Genomic DNA, 18,890 nt, shown 5'->3' on the forward strand with positions numbered 1-18,890 from the left:
TCCCTCCAACAGCATCCCCACCTCTGATTTCCTCCAACCCCCTCTCACCCTGGGGAGGGATGTATTAATACACATCGCCGCCCTTCACCGCCCGGCCGCCGCGATGCCAGCGCATTTGTACTAACATATGCGGCTGGCATCACGGTGCGGTGAAGGAGGCCCCCCGCGATACCTGTACTGTGGTGTGCGAGGGGTCTCCGTCACCTCCCAGCCACCTACTGCTCCCTTCACGGTGGAACACGGCTGTCCCCGGCGCCTCCTTCTCCCCCCCCTGCAGCTGGAAGGACGTCCGACTGCGTTGCTAGGGGGAGGAGGGGTTTACCTTCTGGGGTCCAGGAGGACCTTTAAGGAAGCTAAGCTGGAGGGAGGGGGAGAGGGGGGTCGGTGAGGTGGCGGGGTTGCGGCGGCCAGTGAAATGAAGCCCATAGGCTTTTATAGGGTATCGCCACCCAAAGGTGGCCCTGTCCGGCGGTATCGGTGCGGCCAGGTTTTGGTACATAGGAAAATGTGGTAAAACAGGGGTTTTACTGCATTTTCCGCTTAATACATCCCACCCCTAGTCTTCAGCAAGCATAGAGCCTGCTCTTCTTAATGGCTCTTCTTTACTTCAGTGGCGGTTGTGTATGACATACGCCGTGCCAGGCAGGACTAAAATGGAGCAATTCTTGTCATTTGTAGCTCCACCCCTCCCACTGAACTGTAAATTACGTAATTTCCTACAAGTCGCTTCTCCTGGAAGTGAAAACTCCAAAGTAGGTGAGTATGTTGTGCATGCTTTGTGATCCACTGCTGCATCTGAAGGCATAGTAATGATCGCTTGTGTGAACATCTGACTGAGGATAGCTGGCCCATTCAAGTGTTCGGGGCCAATACATCTGTGCCCAAGTATGCACTGGCAATAGCACTCCCAGAAAATGAGGCTGACGCCCCTAAATTCTGGATTTGCCCAATGCTTACTTCTCCTCAAACATAAACACCTGCAATCTGCAACCTGCCTATCTAGTGCACTGCAACCGGAAGTGCAGCATCATCGCTGGACCTGTGCTCCGCGGCTACAGCATGTGCCTATGTACCAGGACAGACCCATAACACTTATCATGCTCAACTGATAAAACATTTACCATTGTCAGACAAACAAATTTACATAGCAGACATTATGGAAAATATAGTACTTTCATTATTTTATGGACAATTACTTTTACAGTTAAACATTTACTCAAAACAGTCTAATATATTATTGTCAATATACACTATACTCTTTGTATTATTAAGCTTTGCTTTTACCCCAAACACTGGAATACAATGTGTCAGAGATTTTACAGGCTGTTTTACACTATTATAACACAAACATAGAGCTTCTGTAAGTTATTAAAAGTAGATCAAACATTTGCGGTTCATGTCTGAACCTGCTTGATTTAAAACAAACAAAATTCTCCATACAGCAAACATTACAGTATGTGCTGTGCAGTTATTACTATTTGATTTCCTTAGTGCAGAACACTTCTGACTTGCAGGATTTACGGTAACATGTTATACAAGAGAACATTTAACAATGCCACGAGAAGTAGCATCGCTGTCTAGCCAATTAGCACCCTGTGTTTGCATTCCTCTATTGATAACTCAAGTCAAACACACGCAAATAAATCCGTTTAAACTTCTTTGAAGGTGTGGGAACATGGGTGCAGGCTATACACATACTTCAATGTAATTGGACCCCTAGTTATCATGTTCCCTGCGCCATTAGAATCAGAATGCCGCATACTTGTCAAGTCAATAAAGCTGCAGAGTACACACATGAGCTTTGATGTAGACACAATCGTTCTCCGAGACCGTTTACTGTACACAGTGATATTATTTTAAATTTAGCTTGAGGGGTGTGGTGTGGCAGAGGGGAAGATGCTGGTTAGGAGTGCAGCAGGGGGCGTGTCAGCAAAAATCACATTGTGGTGGTCTCTCCTCTGCCACACAATATGTGACTGTTGACCTTGCCATTGTCGGCCTAACGCTTGTGTTGACTTTCCAACTCTCTTGAACTTAGCCATGTCAACCTAAGCCATGTGGTCAACCCAATGCATGTTGACCTTAATAGGGTCTACCTAATGACCATATCCCATCCACAGGACGGAGGAAGGGTCTGTGGCTGACTTGCCCACTCTTCGGAAGCCTGCGAAGGAAGGAATAGGTAAGTAGTAGCCAATTGAGTGGGATTCCCCACTTAGAGATCCTGGAGGTGAGGTCCCATGGACGACTGTGACGAATATGGCACCGTCAGTTGCCTCATCATGGCTCCGCCTCCTTTTGCAAAATAGCAGGTTTTGTAGTGGGAAGCAGAGCCACAAAGATGCAATTCACAGCGAATAGCATTATCACAGCCTCGTCCGTTTCACTGCAGATGTCGACAAGATGCTGTGGGTTGTCTACTCTATAGGGAACTCTGAAATTCAGACATTCCAGGAGAGTAGGCAAATTACTAATTTTACATGTAATCAATATCCCTACATTTACAACACATTTATTTGCTCCAATCATTTAATGAACTATGTATGGTATGAGATATATTGGGGTGTACTTGTATCTCAGTTAATGTCGGTATTAGTTCTATCTAGACAAAACTAATATTTTTCAACAGGATTATTTACATAATGTTTGTTATCCCCCATTTTTTATCTTTTTTTTTGTGTATATAAATTACACAAAGGGTATAATTTAAAAGGGTGAGAGTCCGAAAATGAGAGATTTGGTAAGAAATTCCAGCTTTTTTAAAGCGGCAATCATTTGGTTTTGCAGTGTAAATGATTGCCGCTTTAAAAAACAAACAAGATTTCTTCCCAAATCTCTCACTTTCGGAATCTCTCATCCTATTAAATTTCACCCTTAACTGTCTAACTGAGCAGTGGTTTGACTTTTCTAACGCTTCTAACTGCCCTGTCTCTGTTGCGAATCCTTGCTGAAGCCACAAGCTGTTCCATAGCAACTTATCTCTACTTGGCAGCACTGAGGTAACAGCAGTCCTGATAGCCGGCTGTTCTTTTATTACACAGAATGATATATTAAACAATAATTCTCAATGTAACTGATGTCATTAGAAAAAAATTCCCATTAAGCTTCAATACCTGTCTGACTTCTACATTCAATCTGCAGTATTTGTTTACTCTGGGCCTTTGTCATATCCTCCCACTCCTGTCAGTGTGACATTTCCCCCTGTGATCTGACAGTGACTCAGAGTTTTCTCCTTGAATCCTTAGTAGTTTACTTATCAGCCAACGAGGTCTATTTCTGAAGCAGTGATAACCCCTTTATCCAGTCACAATTATTATATAAGTTACTGTACATTTCTCTCATTTTAACTAAGGTATCATATTAATATATTGGAACTATCTAAATATTGATCCTAATCATTTATTTACGTAGCTGTATAGTCCGTCACGTTGCTTTTTTTCGTTCAATAATATATAAACTATGTTGACGGGAATCCTTTGATCTCCTGTCCAGACAGCAGCCTTTATTAGTGGAAATGTTTAACCCTTTGAGTGCCAACATCTCTGTAAAAGATGTTCAACATATCTGCTAAAAATGCCAGCGCCACTCATATTTGTTATATAAATTCAAATACAGGTACTTGTGTAGTTTCACGGCGGCAGTTACGTAATCAGTGTAGTGTTCCCGCAGCAAGCGTAGTCAGCTTGTGTCTGCGACTGTGTGTACGTTTACGCCTAACCGGAGCTTATGCAGTTAGCGTAGTCAGTCAGCGTTATGTAGTTACCGTAGTCAGTCAGCGTTGTGTCAGCGCTTATTACATTGTGTGGGACCCATTGACAATTTTTCACCTGCCTGACATGATAGGTGTGAATGTGTTCCTGAAACACCTCCACTATCCACGTCAGCCCGAAGCGTGGCGATGGGACGCGGTATGCTAAAAATGCCAGCAACGCTCACATTTGTTATATAAATTCAAATAAAAAATGTTGTGTTAAAAAATATATTTCCTATATAAGGTAAACATTACAGGTCATTATGAGTAATAAAAATGTTTTCTTGGCAATTTTCACATCTATTTTGACAAATTCTCTTGGCACTCAAAGGGTTAATATATTAAGGTAAAGAGAATAGCTGTTTGAGGAACCATGAAGAATAATGAAACCTATGTAGTACTGGATACAAAGTTGTTTATTGACACAGTGATTGCCAGTATATATAGTGAGCAATAGGGACCTATGTAAAATTCAGGACTGCATGGCATACTTGCCTACTCTCCTGGATCAGCCAGGATGCTCCCAAAAATTGGCTTACCCTCCCTGCCCCTGAAATAGTGGCTATAGCTCCCAAAGTTTGCGAGTAAAGTGAGCGTTGCGGTGACCAATGATGCAACTCACGATGAATAATGTTGGTAAGCATGGTATTATATAGCAGGGGGCGTGGCTATGATGACATGCCGTTCCCACCACCTCCCTGTCTCCCCGCCCCCTGTTATACATCACACCCCCCCTCTGGGTGAACCTTCATGGCTTCTCTCCTAGGGCCTTATTTTGGTTCATTCTTTCTGACAAAATCCTTCTTAGATGGACAAAACCATGTGCACTGCAGGGGGGGCAGATGTAACATGTGCAGAGAGAATTAGATTTGGGTGAGTAATTTTGTTTCTGTGCAGGGAAAATACTGACTGCTTTATTTTTACACTGCAATATAGATCTCACTTTGAAGTAAAACCCCACCCAAATCTAATTCTCTCTGCACATGTTACATCTGCCACACCTGCAGTGCACATGGTTTTGCCCATCTAAGAAGGATTTTGTCAGAAAGAATGAACCAAAATAAGGCCCCTAGAGAGAGCAGTCAGAAGGTCAGCAACTATGCTGTACGCAAAAAGGGCAAAATGAACAATGATATAATAATAATTAAATTAGACGTGACAAATGAAGGCCATAATTACTAGTATTGCAGCCCTCATTGTAAAGTGTTATTTAATATTTTAAACCTAGCTAGCACAAAGCAGAGAAATATGGCAGCATAAATGAAGCTTACATGATCATTATCTAGTTAATAAGTAGGAGAAAACTTTAAATATATGTAATAAAGATGTATTAATAATGCATTGCTTTTCATAATTCATCACAAGGATTACTTGATAAATCAAACTGTTAAAACTGGCTAATGAAAAAAAGGCATAAGGAGGATAAAATAATGACCTTATAAACACCATTTTAGCTCATAAAGGTCTATGTAAACTATATATATTTTTTAATTTACATTATGTGATTTGTGCCCGATTTCACTTGATTTTTGGAAAAGGTCGACATGAGCTTTTCATGTTTATTTTGGTGTCTATGCCCACATAGGTCGGCATGGACAATGTATAAATGTATGGCGTCCCCTCACATAGCTCGCTGCGTTTGCCACGTTTCGGGTCTGGTGCCTTGCTACGCTCGGAACACTATTATAATCTAACGCTATGTCCATGTGGATGGTAAAGGACAGTAGGAAAAAGTTTATTTTTCTTTAAAAAATCATAAAAACTCCTGTTAACATTTTTCTTGTAGACCTTTTCTATGTTGACCTTGTAACCATATCGACTATTGACCATGTCGACCTTTTAACTCTTTTTTAACCTGTGGACCTTTTGACGGTGAGACTTTTCATTTGATTTTGACTATACAATTCAAATCGATTCGACATCAAATGGACAATGAATGTTTTTTGCAACATACATCTATATATCTATATCTATACATATATATATATATATATATATATATATATATATATAGATGCGCACTCCTGTGTAGTGTCAATCGAACAGAAAAGTAGACTTGCCAGGCAAGACTGCAAAGTATAAATCTAATGTTAACAAGTGAAAATCGAAGAGAAATTGAATAGTACAAATTGAATATGACAAATCAAATTGAAAACAAGGGCCCGGTAACATTTTTGGGGGCATGGCCTAATAGCAGGAGGCGTGACCACCTCCCGTGATTAGGCTACGCCCCAAAAGTTGAGGGCAGAGTGTTATTGTCGTCACCCCCCCCCTCAGCAGCAGCAGCAGCAGCAGCAGCACACACCTACCTACAGCATGAGCTCTCACACTGTCAGTGTCACATGCTGTAGGTGTGTGCTGGGATGGAGGGGGTCAGACCAGCAAGCCTAGGCCCGGGTAATTAGTACACCCCCCCCCTCTCTCGGTGGCCCTGCATACACCAAGGCTGTCCATCACCAGGACATTACTGTACTGCCCCAAGCATCTTAAGGACACTCATTCCTCGCTGGAATGTCCAGAACAAAACTCCAGCAGGCATTGCAGCAGTATAACTGGCTGCAGTGTATATACAGACACAATCCGCGCACATGTACTGCGCCACTTTGATGTACACACAGTGGTTTATTATCTCTAGGCTGTGTCCGATATCGGCAGTGCGACCACCTCTGAATCCGCCTCTATGTTTTGTTCAGAACATTTATGTAAGTTGCTGAAACCCATAGTGCTAATAAATGTACTGTATTTGTTACTATGTAAAGTTGTTGTTGATGAAAATTCTGCTGAAAGAGTTAACATGAAAGTTTGCCAACCTGCATGCTCCCACAACCATGCCCCATCTGTGCATCTATTGTTACTTTTAAATGAAAGTTTTGCTAACAGGCCAACAATGGTTCCTTTCATGTCTTTGAAGATGCCTCAGTCACCTGAATGTCACTGTGGCTAATCTGAGTGCGTGTATTTATATACTAGCAGCATGAAACACTAGTGCATGGCAAACTTCTTTTGTGAGTTATTGTCATTTAGAAGTAGTTGCCTTTTGTTGCAAATATGAGACATCGAATCTAAAACGTAGCACATGAGATGACATGCTCAATACTTCAGCTACTATCCAGTTTTAGCAATCTGAGTCATCCCCTTTCTTGCTTGACTTCACAGGAGTGGAAGGCAAAAGATTTTTAATTAAACAAAATGCCCAGTTCTAGTGAAACGTATCTCTGTTGAGAGTCTATAATTTATAGAAGTCATTCAGTCTGCGCACAGGAATTAAAGTGACATTGCTATTTCATACTTGCCTACTTTTTAATTTCTCCTCTCTGGGAGAAGCCCGGAGAGGAGTCTGTAGGCATCACGTGTGGGGGTGGGGGCCTGATGTAGACGGCATCAAGCCCCGCCCCCAGCACTGAAACTCCCCCCGATTTGCGGGCCTCACGGAGGGGCGGGGCTAAATTGAGCTATTGGCATATTTAGCCCCGCCCCTCCCGGCAAATAGCCACGAATCACGGTAATTCAACAATGCATCCGGGTAGCTGTAGGGAAGATCCGGAGGGTGAGGCAGAATCCGGGAGGATTGCCCACCTTTCCGGGGGGCCGGAAGGGGATCCCGATTTCCGGGACCCTCCCGGCCAATCCGGGAGGGTAGGCAACCCTGTGCTATATTATTATTATTATTATTATTATTATTATTGGTACTCTTTACCTAGCACGGCGCCCATCGCGGCCATCGCGGGCATTGAATGCACTTAAAAATCGGGTGCGACGCGATGCCCGCGATTTCCCATAGGGAACAATGTTAAATTTCTCAATTGACCCGATTTTTCTGTTCAATGCCTCAATTGACCCGATTTTTCCATAGGAAACAATGTTAAATGGCCCACAGAGGCCAAATAGGCACCCTAAAGTGTGAAATGGCCCCCACAATTGTTAACGCCACCCCACGATCAACGTGAACCTGAAGCGTGGCGAGCGCAGCGGATACCTGTGAAGCCCGCGAAGGGACGCGTTTACCTGTGAAGGTATCCGCGTCCGCTCGCCACGCTTCGGGCTCGGTGGCTCGCTGCGCTCGCCCCACTATTCTATTCTCAACTCCACGCCGACGTGGATAGTGGGGGTATGAAAAGGTCGTAGGACACGTACCGCCGCCCCTCGCGGGCTCGCTGCGCTCGCCACGCTTCGGGTTGACGTTGATCGTGGGGTGGTGTTAACAATTGTGGGGGCCATTTCACACTTCAGGGTGGCTATTTGGCCTCTGTGGGCCATTTAACATTGTTTCCTATGGAAAAATCGGGTCCATTGAGGCATTGAACAGTAAAATCGGGTCAATTGAGAAATTTAACATTGATCCCTATGGGAAATCGCGGGCATCGCGTCGGTCGCGTCGCACCCGATTTTTAGTGCATTCAATGGCCGTGATGCCCGCGATTTTTTTACCTGCGATGCCCACGATCAAAATCGTGGGCGCCGTGCTAGGTAAAGAGTACCTTATTATTATTATTATTATTATTATAATTTTATTTAAAAGGCGCCACAAGTGTTTCGCAGCGCCGTACAAAGGAACAATACAGGGAGACAATGCTTGGCATAACATTGAATAAATAACAAAAATACAGTACTATTTATTGTTAAAGGGGAAGGAGACTCATGCCATTTGTGTGCAAACAAGTGGGCCATACTTGCTTACCCTCCCTGATTGGCCAGGAGGCTTCCGACAATGGTGTTCCGCTCCCGGTGCCCCCCCAGAAGGGTACACAAGTATCCCGGAGCTATATAGCGTGGCGAGCGCAGCGAGGGGACACAGATTACTGCGCTCGCCACACTATATAAAATCAACTCCATGCGTAGTGGATAGTGGGGTTATGAACAGGTCAAAAATCGATTCGGACCGCATCTATATATCGGCCGATATTGCATCCGATATATCGGGCGCCGTGAAACTACACAAGTACTCATAATAAAAGTCAGTCTAGAAGACTGTAGGGAGCCTGTATAGATTTGTAATGGGGGATACTGGCTGCTGCACCCTTCTAGCCAGATGCCAAGGGTATAGTGCGGGGACAGTGCCCCTTAATCCGAGCCCTTCACTCTCGCGCACTCCTAGTTATGGCTCCGGTTCGGCGCTATTCAGTAATGGGGGCTTTGTGCATTAGTGGTAAGAGATCAGGTTATGCGCGATGGTGCTCTGGGGGAGGGATATTCTTTTTTATTTATTGAAACTGATCGTACTGACATTAGTATACAGCTGCATCACAATGTGCATGCCTCAATGCAATATAAATGTATCCTCATGCAGACACATTGATTATATTATTTTGAGTTTTAAGTATCTTAACATAGCCTTAAAATAAACATTGAAAATAAGCATTTTAAGGCTTATTCAAATCTAGATGCAAACATTGAAAAACGGGCAGAATCCTATCTATCTAGTGCACCTGCAGCCAGCCTTTAGAATATGTATACATACATACATACACACATATATATATATATATATATATATATATATATATATATATTTATTTAGGGTTTGCTCCAATAGCATGACATTAGTGATCTCTTGTAAACTATTTAAAAGCCCAAATCTGTCCAGCCCTGAAGAGACTGAACCAGGTTTTTCTTGCAGATGTCTAATACTGCATGGTACAGAGCACTGGGCTCCTCCCTTTAAGGAACGGAGGGAAGCAGTGATGAGTGACCAGTCAAGAAGTGGGTTAAAAGGGCATGAGACAAAACAAGCTGTGACATTCCTTCCCGTCAGAATCAGTGGGGGAGGCCTCCCATGAAGCAGAACTCATGGACTACATTATCTTTTGCTGCAAAAGTATGAGCACAGATTTGTGGGTAAATTAATTTGCTAATAAAACCCAGGATTATCACAGTGGCTAAATAACACTTTAAATTAACACTGTGGAAAAGACAATAGGGCTGAATTTGGCCACACAGAGAGAGTGGTCAAGTCTGGAATTCGACTGTAGTCAAGGAAAATATTCCAACCTCACATGAAACATGATCAGCATCCAATCAAGAAGGACTAGCTTGTTGAAGTGCGTGGCCATTGGCTGACTGCACTATCACTTAGCTTGACAGCTGAATGGCTGAACGTGACAATCTGTGTCTCTGACTCTTCATCTGATGTGTAATGTGCTCGGCACTATGTCTCCCATGAGAGTTTCAGTGTGACATTTTCAGCAATGTAAAAGAGAAGTATGACTTCCCACACATGTATCGTATTAGGTATCCTGCTTTCCGCTCCGAGCAGCACAGCAGCTAGAGAAGAAAGAAGACATTGCACAATAAAGTTTGACTTGTGTTCTTTACTGTTCTTTCTAACACAAGTAGCAGGTTCTCTATTATCTTGGTAATCATTAATTAATAATGGAAGCTGGTCAGCCCAGGAAACTACAACATGGGAGACATTTATCTATTAAGGAAATAGCTCTTAAAATAAAATCATTGAACCAATTAACATGGCTGCCCTATAGACAGAATTCCCAGAAATCTGTGCTTGTCCTTACCTGTCCATGTAGAGCTGCTTCAGACTCTCCTGGAAGGTTTCCATGTGTTTCAGTGAAGTTTCATTTAGAGTGACAGACACCACTGAAACTTGTATATTGGCCGTAATACAAGTAATTGTTCACGAGTTTGAACGATGACATCTGTCATGCTCTGGTGACTGTACCTCTCAGAGCAACTTGTGATGTATTAGACTCAACCATCGCCAATTTTTGCCTAACCGTTTCATTTCAGGACATGAAAAAAAATATACTTACTCTAATGCTAAAAATAAAAGACAATAGGAGGCCTATCAGTGAAACAGGCTGCAATCATTTACACTGCAAAACCAGTTAGATTTTGCAGTGTAAATGATTGCCTCTTTAAAAACACTGGAGATTTCTTACCAAATCTCTCACTTTCTGAATCTCTCATCGATTGAATTTCACCCAAATTGTTATATGCTAAATGGAGACAGAGGCGGGACAACAAACGTTTTAATCAGCAAAGATGTCCTTCACTTGCAGATCTGTTCCTTATCCCTTAAAAGAGGCAGATTTTACAAAAGGCAAGGTCGCAAAGGGCCCCATAAAGATATCCTGGACATCCAAAAGGAGGAGCATTGCACAACTACCACAGGATGTTGTGACACAAATCACATGGACCTGCCCACAATTTTAATGTACCTTTGATTTTTCCTTGATAGGATAAAAAAGCATGGACACACAAAATGGTTTCATCCATTTTATATGGTCCGTTAAATGTGACACAGGTATTAAGCCAACTTCCAAAAGAGAGACTAATTCAGATTTGCTGGTATTGACACAAGTAAGCATTTATCAGTAGACTGTAACTTAGTAACATAGTAATTAAGGTTGAAAAAAGATGTGCATGCGCCAAGGTACTCTATGGATGCCGTGTGCATTCAGCACCAAAAATATAGTGCTATGGATTGTTGGAGGGAGAAGGGAATCAAAATGGTAGGGCCCCATGAGGTTTAAATCCATCGGAAACAGAGTTACAGTAGAATAGATATCTATGTTAAACTCTCATCTGACCCATTCTCCCATATACTAGTATTCATCAAGCTAAAATAATGCTACATTTACATAGATAATGTGGAACTACAGGTCCCAGCAGTACCTTTAATGCCCCGCATGCTGGGACATTTGGTTCTCCAAGTCCCTTCATGTGGGGCATGCTGGGACTCATAGTTCCACAACAATACACAATAGTTCTATTTTTTACACAAACATCAGCCCGGTGCCCAGCGCACAGGGGCACCGGAGACAGCCACAGGCTTCAGTCTGGGCAGGAAAATTCTGGAGGGGAGGAACCCTTCATTGGGGGGTCCCCACTTCCCCAGGATCTCTGCCCAGGCTGACTGGTCAGGGGATGAATGCTTTGGCCGGAGAGATTTGTATATTACCCTGCTGGCTGGTTGGTCCCGGTGCTGGTTTAAAATATGGGGGACCCCTACTTGTTTTGTCCCCCTGCGTGTTAGAAACCAGGACAGGCCCTTGAGCCTGGTGCTGGTTTTAAAAAATCCAGGGGACTCACATTTGGTTTGCCCCATGATCTTTGAGCCTGGGGCTGTTTTTTTTTTTTTACTTTTACACATTTTTTATAGACAGAACCATGCACACATCGCAACTGTGCATGGTTCTGTCAAACTCCTATGCCAGAAGCTGGTCTATTTGTGTTGCGATTTCTGGTAACCACATCCTATTAAATTTGCGAGTTGTATACTTTTTAATGGGAAAACATCTGGATGCAAGTTGAAGTGTGTTGAAAAATTGACAGGTCAGAATGTGCTATTTTCATGGTAAAAAGTGCGATTTATACTGCAATTCGCATTCTATAAAATAACATTTTGGAAAAACTTGCAAATTTTTAAATAAAAATTACAAAAGTCCAGATATCTCATCCCACTAAATGTCACCCTGGGGCGTTTGCATCAGATAGGTTTGTCACTTCTGGTGAATCATTCCCCTCTTTCTCCCAATTTGATAAATTAATCCAATGAATCTAGCCTTTAGACCAGCCAGTTAAACCAGCTGGTGTATAGATAACGGAATATGCCTCCAGAGAAATGGGATGTTTGTGCTAGTAACTGACAAAGAGATTAGTATAAAGACATAGGGCCAGATGTACTAACGTTGAAAAGTGATAAAATGGAGAGTGATAAACTACCAGCCATTCAGCTCCTAACAGCCACAGGTTGGGTTTGAAAAATTATTTGGAGCGGATTGGTTGGTGGATTATCACTATTTTAGCACTTTTCAAGGCTTAGTACATCTGGCCCATAGGCTGTATGCACCGATTAGAAAGGTGCTGGTACTGGCACTGGCACATGTATTAGAACACAATGTGGCTTATGACATCTGCCAATGAAGAGACTATTTCAAGGTCATCAGCAATCAACCACCATTTCAAGTGGTTGTCTACCTGCTGAACACTTCTGCTGTTTAGGGAAACTCCCATGTTTCCATTTGATGGAGAACACTTAACCCACACTGGGGCAGATGTATTAAGCCTTAAAAAGAGATAAATGCAAGGGTGATTAAGGGGCTGATTTATTAAGCTTGGAGAAGAGATAAACTGGAGATAAAGCGGAGAAAAGGTAGAAAAGGTAAAAGGAGATAAAGCACAGCCAATCAGCTGTGTTTGTAAAAGACAGTTGGGAGTTGCCCCTGGGAGTGCTAAACATCCAGCTAATCCACTCCCAACTATCATTTTTTAAACAGTCTATAACATAGCAGTTGGGAGATGATTAGCTGGACATTTATCTACTTGCGTTTATCTCTTTAAGGCTTAAGGCCCCCATACACTATACGATTTGGGCACGATTTCACCCGATTCGGATGAATCGGGCCATGAAATCGGCCCAAATCGCATGGTTTGACAGCCCCCCGATTTGATGCGCGGTCCCGTGCGCATCGGATCGGAGTCGGGCAGTCGGACCGGCTGCACATAAGATTTCCTAAATCTTATGTGCAGCCTCCGGGCGGGGGACGCCAGAGCCAGGCAGGGGGAGAGCGGGCAGCGTCAGCGGTGACAGACGCTGGGGAGGGCGATGCTGGAGAGCCGGGCTGGGGACACAGGCAGCAGCGGGCGGGGGTGGACGCCGGTGAACGGAGCTGGCCGGGCGCAGCATGACCGGGGACGGGGAGAACGCTGCAAGAAAAAAAAAACCCAGTACAAATGAATTGGAAGCCAGTGATTGGCTGAGAGAGCTCTCTCAGCCAATCAGCAATTGGCTGAGAGAGCTCTCAGCCAATCACTGGCTTCCAATTCATTTGTAATGTTTTTTTTTTTTTTTCTTGCAGCGTTCTCCCCGTCCCCGGTCATGCTGCGCCCGGCCAGCTCCGTTCACCGGTGTCCACCCCCGCCCGCTGCTGCCTGTGTCCCCAGCCCGGCTCTCCAGCGCCCACCGCCCGCTGCATATTTGACAGCTAAAATGCCCGGCTCCCCCCCTGTTGCTCCCCAGTGTCCCTCACCCCGCTCTCCCCCTGCAGCTCCCCGGGAGTTTTATATGATAAATCATGGCGATTTATCATATGCACAACTTGGCCTTATCATGATGGAAACCTCCCGGGGAGCTGCAGGGGAAATCGGGTCCGACTTAACCCTTTGAGTGCCAACATCTCTGTCAGAGATGCACAAAATATCCACTACAAATGCCAGCATCGATCACATTTGTTACATAAATTCAAATAAAAAATGTCGTGTTAAAAAAATAATATTTACTACATAAGGTAATAGAACAGGTCATTATGATGAATAAAAATGTTTGCTTGGCAATTTTTACACCTATTTTGATCAATTCACTTGGCTCTCAAAGGGTTAATATATCTGCCCCGCTATTACTAGACACCCACATGGGACTGGGGAGCGGAGGGGAGAGAGGCAAGCCCTGTGACTACTGTGCTGCTGCTGGAGATTTCATCTACCTAATAATTAGGACTCATTTAAGATCCCAGACAATATTATAATAATAATTATAATAATTATAATACTATATTATATTGTCTATTTTCTCACATTCAATACTTATTTTTGTGATTCCAGAAATCTTAATATATTCCCTATATAACTGCATGCAACCATATACATGCCAATCTCTGCTTTAGTGTCTCACATTCCATTACAGCATTACTTCCTCACTATGGATATCACACTGATTAGGGGCTGGCCCACAACTGTGTCATCCATAGCTATGGGATATAGCCCAAGTATGAGGAACTAGAAGAGCGAGGTGATCAACTTAAAATGTTGGTTCAAATGTCACATTATATAAAGAGGCAGAAATCTGATGCTGAGATTCTGAATAGACATGCAGTATATGACTGTGCAATCCGATAAAACGCCACCAAAACTTGAAAACACAATAAGGAGAAAACAGAAAATGAAAAAATAAAATAAAAAAGTAACATCACATTTTTAAGACAAAGCAAAAAAGGTGTCACACAATCAGATATAGGGCGGTATTCAATGTGAATACCTGCGAGGTGCAGCAAATCCTTTTTAGGATTCGCTGCACATTCGCCACGTTCCGGAGCCTCGCCGGCTCCGGTATTCAACGAGTCAGGGGCTCGCTGCCCCTTACCGGCGAATATGAGCTCCTGTGGCGAACGCCGCAGGGAGCCTGAGGACGGTGGCAGGCAGAGAGATGGAAGTCTCTCTGCCTGCCCCAGAGGGTATGTGGGGGGGAGGTGGGCTCCCCGGGTGCCAGGCAGCACAGGCTGCCCCCCGGGGATGCCAGCAGGGGACCGCGTATATTCACTACACCCGATCATAACGATCGGGTGCAGTGAATATATGAATATGTAATGAGCGGCTCGGCTCCGGCGCCCGCTGCTGGCTGCTGTGTAAAAAAAAAAAATATATATATATATTTTTTTAAATTAAATATATATTCATGTGCTTACAGCACATGAATAAAAATAGCATGCCCCTCCTCAGAATAAAATTCCTGATTTTTTGACACCAAATGTAAAAAACAAAACACTTTATTTTAAAAGTTCACATTCCACTTCTCCATAAAAAGATAGCGATTGCTTCTCGGTGAATCATGGCTAAAAAAACCTTCAAATGTATTCGCCATGTGGTAATTGAATAGGGTGATTCACCGTTTTAGTCAAAAATTCGCCAAACAGCACAAATTCACCATAAAAACATGGCGAATCAGGCTCATTGAATACCGCCCATAGTATATGGGGTAATTATACAGGTGGTGGGTTATTCTAATTTCCATATTCCCCTGCGTGTACTCGCAGGGGAATGATTTTTGCGACTGCGCATAGTCATTTATGTGCATGTTCAGCCGTTGTGTGCGAGTGGCCACAGAGAATAGATCTATCAACAGGTTCTCGCACACAACAGTGCGGGCGGAGGGCGTTGGGCCTTGGCATGCGCCCATGGGAACGCTCAGCGTTTTATGGGCATTATCATGAAAATGCTGGGCTTTCTCATGGCAATTCCCTGATGGGGTGGGCAGCTGACGTCATCAGATGTCAGCTGCCTGTCCGCTTCCCGCACAGGGCCTGCAGATCGGAGACCCCACAGAGGTGTCTCACATCTAGGAGCGCTGAAGAATTCATTCCATGGTCGCCGACATCAAAGGATTTTGTCCCCGCATGCAAAACTGCGAATTGATGTTTATGCTAAACATCCATTTGCAGCCATGTGGGGAATCGTGGTGTGTGAGGGGGTCGAGCAGTGTTTGGTGGACTCGCAAAGGCTGCGCAATTCGCAGCATTGTGAGTCAACCAGAATAAGGGCCATCGTTTGTGGTCCAAAGTGTGATTTGGTCTGATGACATCTTACACATATAGGGCCTTACACATGACATCTTATGTGACATCTTACACAATCAAATAATTTCAGTCGAGAAAGAAGAAGAAATGCCCATTGCAAAAACCGGAACATTGAAGAGTACTTTCCATCTGCACCAGTCAAAGGCTTCCACATTTCTGCTAATGCAAGAGGCTGGAAGTTGTCATCCTCTGCACACTACGACACTGCATTGCTGTTATTAATCTGGTATATCATCATCATGCACTAAAAGTACTATATTTATGTCTTAACAGTTTCTTATATAGCGCATACATATTCCGCAGCGCTTTACAGAGAATATTTGAACATTCACATCAGTCCCTGCCCCAGGGGAGCTTACAATCTATATTCCCTTCCACATATACCTGCACACACATTCATTCTAGGGTTCATTTTGTTAGGAGCCAATTAACCTACCAGTATATTTTTGGATTGTGGGAGGAAACCGGAGCACCCGGAGGAAACCCACACAAGCACGGGGAGAATATACAAACTCAGCACAGTTAGAGCCATGGTGGGAATTGAACCCATGACCTCGGCACTGTGAGGCAGTAATGCTAACCATTACACCATCCATATATATTTATCAAGGGGCCCACACTAATGGTTAGCCAAGCCTATATGGAGAATGGCCACATCCTTAAACATGGGCCTCTGCCGCTGCATTCCCCGGTGGGCCCTTCATGCCCCAAGGTGACAATGGACATATATGCAGTTTTCAGAATGAGTTACAATCTCTTATGATGGCAGTTGTATGTGTGTAACGGTTACTATTTTACTACTACACAATGATAATGAGGTGAATCCTTACGCTCTTTCTTCTTCTACTTGGATTCCTACTGACTGATATCGGTAGGCCGCTTCTCTCTGCTCTGCATTAGCAGCTTCTTCTGGCCCATCAACCTGGAAAACAGCAGTGACTGATAAATATGCTTTTTGTAAGTCCATTTAGTAGAACTACTGTATAAAGACCAGCACAAGGCCACACTAACACATAAAAGACTGGCACGTGTACGGAACATTTCAAAAACATTTGCAGAAGGAAACAAAAAAGACCACACAAACAGGTGAATGGGGCAGCTCATTTGCAATATCTTCAATATGGCTGGTGAGAATTTAAACCAGTGGTTCTCAAACTGTGAGTTGTGTCGCTCATTGTTGCTGTCCTCCATTTTAGGTGTGACTCACTTGTCTTAAACAAATAGACACAGAAATGAAGTGGGGAAATACACAAAAGAGAAACAAATAATAATAGTAATGTTAAATGATAAACAATATTATTTTAATGTTAACAAACTAATACAAGGATAGAAGTTAATGACTAGTAATTAGTAAACTTATGTGACAACATTTTGTAAATGTAAAAGTAAAATGTATATTATATGTATTCTATATATAGCAAGCCTAATTACTGACTGCTTGTGGTTTTCATTAAGCCGCATGAGTGCTGCACCTAGGAACTGCTCTGTGTATATTTGTGAGTGCACCGGCTTGGCTATTTCCATTTTACGCGAGTGTGTGTGTGTGTGTGTGTGTGTGTGTGTGTATGTATGTATGTGTATATATATATATAATATATATACACATATATGTGTGTGTGTTTGTATTTAGAAATTGCATTTACTAAAATGTGCTAAGTAGCAGCAGCCATATTGCTTCCTGACATATGCTTCTCAGATCAATTAGTGCACCTTATAGACAAATTATAATGGTACACATAAGACAACGTTCCTATCTTTATCTGACATTAACGTTTAAAAAAAATAAAAAAAAAAACATGGAAGAACAATATTGAGTGAGTTTTAGTGAAAAGTTTCAGTGAAAAAGTAATATAATACTTTGTGAAATGATATATTGAAATTTGCACAAAACGAAATTTTACTTTTTTTGCATAAGAATCATTTTAGTTAGTTTTCTAAAGAGGGTTTTTTTTAATTAAACTTCCCACAGCCATATGTTGTTTCTCTTGCTAATTCAACGAATATAACTTCTTCATAGCTCCATGTGGAATACAGTATTTGTCTTCACAAGTATGCAAATAAATTTCATTTATCTGTCAAATAATTTGTATAAATAAATTTTTAAGGTGACTAAAGTTCTAATTTGTGATTTATTTATGTTGTAGTATAAGGCTACATATTAAACCATTTATCTCACTTGTGGCGATTGCATTTCTGTTTGTGTGATTTAAAACCTCTAAAATATAAGTTTCTTTCCATGGGTTCACTAGGATTTCTCAACGGACGTTTTACCGACGGTCATTATACCTACAAAATTATATTGCCCTCTAGGTCCACCGGGATGGTAAAGCATGAACGAGTCTGTTTTGGGGCTAAAATTGTTTTGGGGCTAAAATTGCTTGACATGTCGACATGACTGCTACCCCATGTCCACATGACTGCTACCCCCTTTCCAGCATTAACAATGGCTACATGTGGGCCAAACTTACGATTTGAAGAAGACCGATTAGATTTTAAATTTGGCAGAAGACAAGGTTATATTTATTAAAGGTCAACTTAGAACCATTTCTATTGATTTACATTTTATGTAAATTAATGTTTTGATTTACAGACTAAAACTGGATACAGTGCTCACCATGCTTCAGGCACAGTGTCTCGGTGCACTATTATATTCTACCACCATGCTGTAGTGGATTCTATAGAGTGGAGGGTAGTGCTGCGCTCAATCTATGGCTAAACTCTATGTGATACACTTTGCTCTGATTTGTAATTCAATTATATCTGTTATCACCCCCAACCCTTTTCAGTGCGCAGGTATTACCAAAATTGTATGCTGTAGTGGATGGTAGGGTATG

General features: G+C 42.7%; 1 protein-coding gene and 1 long non-coding RNA gene across 6 annotated transcripts in view; one reads left to right on the forward strand and one right to left on the reverse strand.

Moving 5' to 3' along the window:
• Positions 1-18,890, reverse strand: part of DLGAP1 (DLG associated protein 1) — a 519,677-nt gene that overhangs the window by 46,208 nt on the left and 454,579 nt on the right. For all 5 annotated transcript variants that reach the window (XM_083187577.1, XM_083187573.1, XM_083187574.1 and 2 more), the window contains one exon: positions 16,887-16,978. In XM_083187577.1, coding sequence (XP_083043703.1) covers positions 16,887-16,978 — 92 coding nt within the window. The remainder of the gene's footprint in view (positions 1-16,886; positions 16,979-18,890) is intronic.
• The window catches only part of LOC146080374 (uncharacterized), a 41,553-nt gene that overhangs the window by 8,800 nt on the left and 13,863 nt on the right, over positions 1-18,890 (forward strand). The gene's annotated exons all lie outside the window — the stretch shown is intronic.

This window comes from Crinia signifera, chromosome 5 (assembly GCF_055691185.1).
Source record: "Crinia signifera chromosome 5, ASM5569118v1, whole genome shotgun sequence".
Lineage (NCBI taxonomy): Eukaryota > Metazoa > Chordata > Amphibia > Anura > Myobatrachidae > Crinia > Crinia signifera.